Genomic DNA, 2,258 nt, shown 5'->3' on the forward strand with positions numbered 1-2,258 from the left:
GAGATCAATTCACTGTCGCTTCGAGTACACGACGAGGTTACGAAACCCGTCATGGCGATAACATGGTAATTTAGAAACAAGGCGTGTATGAGGAACTATCAATGTCTACGGTTTGCGTTGGGATTGCCCTTCGGCACTTCAGGGCTCAACCAATTAAACTCTCGGTGTCTACGGCGTTAGAATGAACTTCGTGCATCCATTTATTTCTACGGAATTACCAACGCTAGACTGGACGTATTCGACCATGCGCCCAGATTATGCAGGGAAAACCAGCGATACTTTTTAAGAGCAAAGGGTACAGGAACGTAGTGGCGTTCTCAACTCATTCCTCTGATCCCAGTATAAATTGGATCGGCGAGAAAGGTTAACCCAACCCTGCTTGACACTTTGTGCCCCTCGCTCCCTAGTCTTGGCATAGGATTTAAAACATCGAAAAGGTGGGCTATAGGAAAAAGCGTAGGGAACCGCTTACTTTAAATAAAACAAGAACTGAAAGAAAGAGGACTGAACATAATACCGGGTGGAAGATACATGCTTTACCTTGCAAGTTGTGAAAGCTTTCTTCTCAATAAGAGTGAGAGTTAGTGGTATATAGCTTTATCGAAGCCCGAAATGAAACGATGTTGCACTGAAGAGGACTCGAACCCCTAACTACCTGGTTCGAAGCCAGGGACTCTATCCAATTGAGCTATCGGTGGGGGGTTGGGTCAAGGAAAGCCCAACCCTGGAAATGTTTTTTGCGTTATTTCAAAATGAGTTTACGTAATTAAAGAAAATTAACTCAATTAAAAGACAAAAAAGTCAATCTTTGTCGTTGATGATCTCTCGGTTGGTTACCGAATAATTTAACCATCCCTTCCCTAAAAGAAAGTAATTACTTGATATATGTAATCCGTAATATTCGGATTCAGTCGTCAGCTGTGGTTTTTACCCTCCCCAGGGTGTCCGCTCTGCCCGTGAGACGGTTTTTTAACCACGACGTCTACGTTTAAGTTTAAAGGCAGTCCCTTTACGAATCCGGCTTCTAAGCCTATGGAACTTAACGAAAATCTGGACAGCGTCCCTGGCTTTATTATGAACGGCTTGGATTTTATCCGCCTCCTCCTGCGAAACAGTTATTTCTGTTTCTGGATTCAGCGGCGGCATGTCTTGCTCAACAAAAACTACTTCTGGAGTCGAAGGCAAGAGCTCAAACAGGGCTTTATACATGTCAATCAAAGGTTGCGCCTGGGAGACTATTTGCGCGGCATAATGCGCTATCACTTCCTGGGAGAAGGGGACCTTCAAGAGGAGTTCTATGCCCTCTTCCGGGGACATGCTTAAAGGGAGAGATACCCCAGAGATGAGCATCAAGCCAGGAATAAGGTCCTTATGGAACGACGTGAACAGACGGGAGTTTGCCTCCTTAAACTGTACCGAAATCTGAGCCCATTCCTGCATTGTGGCTTCGCTGACTATGGAGGGGTTTAACTTGGCAGAGATAGAGTTTACTAGATTGTTTATTTGCGCAGGCTGCAGTTGTGAAACGAATTCATAACCGTTCTCAGCGCTGGGCAATCTGCCTTGTTGGCAGGTTTTTAGTATTTTATCACAATCTTGCCAAGTTTCAAATAAGATTGAACGGCAATCCTCCTCCTTTAGTTGCATAAACTGTGAATGTGAAGACGCTTGAGTTACTATTGAAGAACTACTAGCGCCCATATTCATACAGTATGCTGTTTCAGCAAACCCAAGCCCAATTAGATTTAATAAAATTAAAAAAAAGAGCAACAAACAAGAATACCTTTCTCAACGAAAGAAAGGAGAGATATATGGTGAGGTTATTAAAAAGAAAGGAGAGATATATGTTGAGGTTCTTAGAAATAAAGGAGAGATATATGGTGAGGTTATTCAAAAGAAAGGAGAGATTTCTGGTGAGGTTATTCAAATTCAAAAGATTTCTGGTGAGGTTATTCAAAAGATTTCTTTTTTTAGTAGAGTTACTCATTTATGTCAAGTTTTCTGTTCAGGTTCAAGCTTGCAGCTGCTTTTTTTAAACAAAGTAAATGAATTTCTTTTGTTATTTCTTTACTTAAGATTTTCTTCTCAAATCTTTGAAATTATGTATGGGTTGTCAAGAAGTTTTTTTCATATGTTGTGATCTGCGTTAAAGGGATTTAGTCCAGGAACCCATTGACCGCTACATAAAATAATTACAATTTATTATTCGATAGGAATTAGGGAATATTATGCTTGTTTAAGTACCTCAGTAGGTCTAG

At 41.1% G+C, this 2,258-nt stretch overlaps 1 protein-coding gene across 1 annotated transcript; it reads right to left on the bottom strand.

Moving 5' to 3' along the window:
- Positions 1 to 780: 780 nt before the first annotated feature.
- Positions 781 to 2,019, bottom strand: LOC147416658 (uncharacterized). Its single transcript, XM_086508193.1, has one exon. It carries the CDS (start codon positions 1,705 to 1,707, stop codon positions 970 to 972), a length of 738 nt encoding a protein of 245 aa, XP_086364319.1. The 5' UTR covers positions 1,708 to 2,019; the 3' UTR covers positions 781 to 969.
- Positions 2,020 to 2,258: the final 239 nt, after the last annotated feature.

Source organism: Adiantum capillus-veneris, unplaced genomic scaffold, assembly GCF_014529385.1.
Source record: "Adiantum capillus-veneris isolate H3 unplaced genomic scaffold, ASM1452938v2 Hic_scaffold_665, whole genome shotgun sequence".
NCBI lineage: Eukaryota > Viridiplantae > Streptophyta > Polypodiopsida > Polypodiales > Pteridaceae > Adiantum > Adiantum capillus-veneris.

What these genes read in the sequence shown, in the direction of transcription:
- LOC147416658 (XM_086508193.1), bottom strand. Translation starts at nt 1,707, where the DNA reads ATGAATATGGGCGCTAGTAGTTCTTCAATAGTAACTCAAGCGTCTTCA.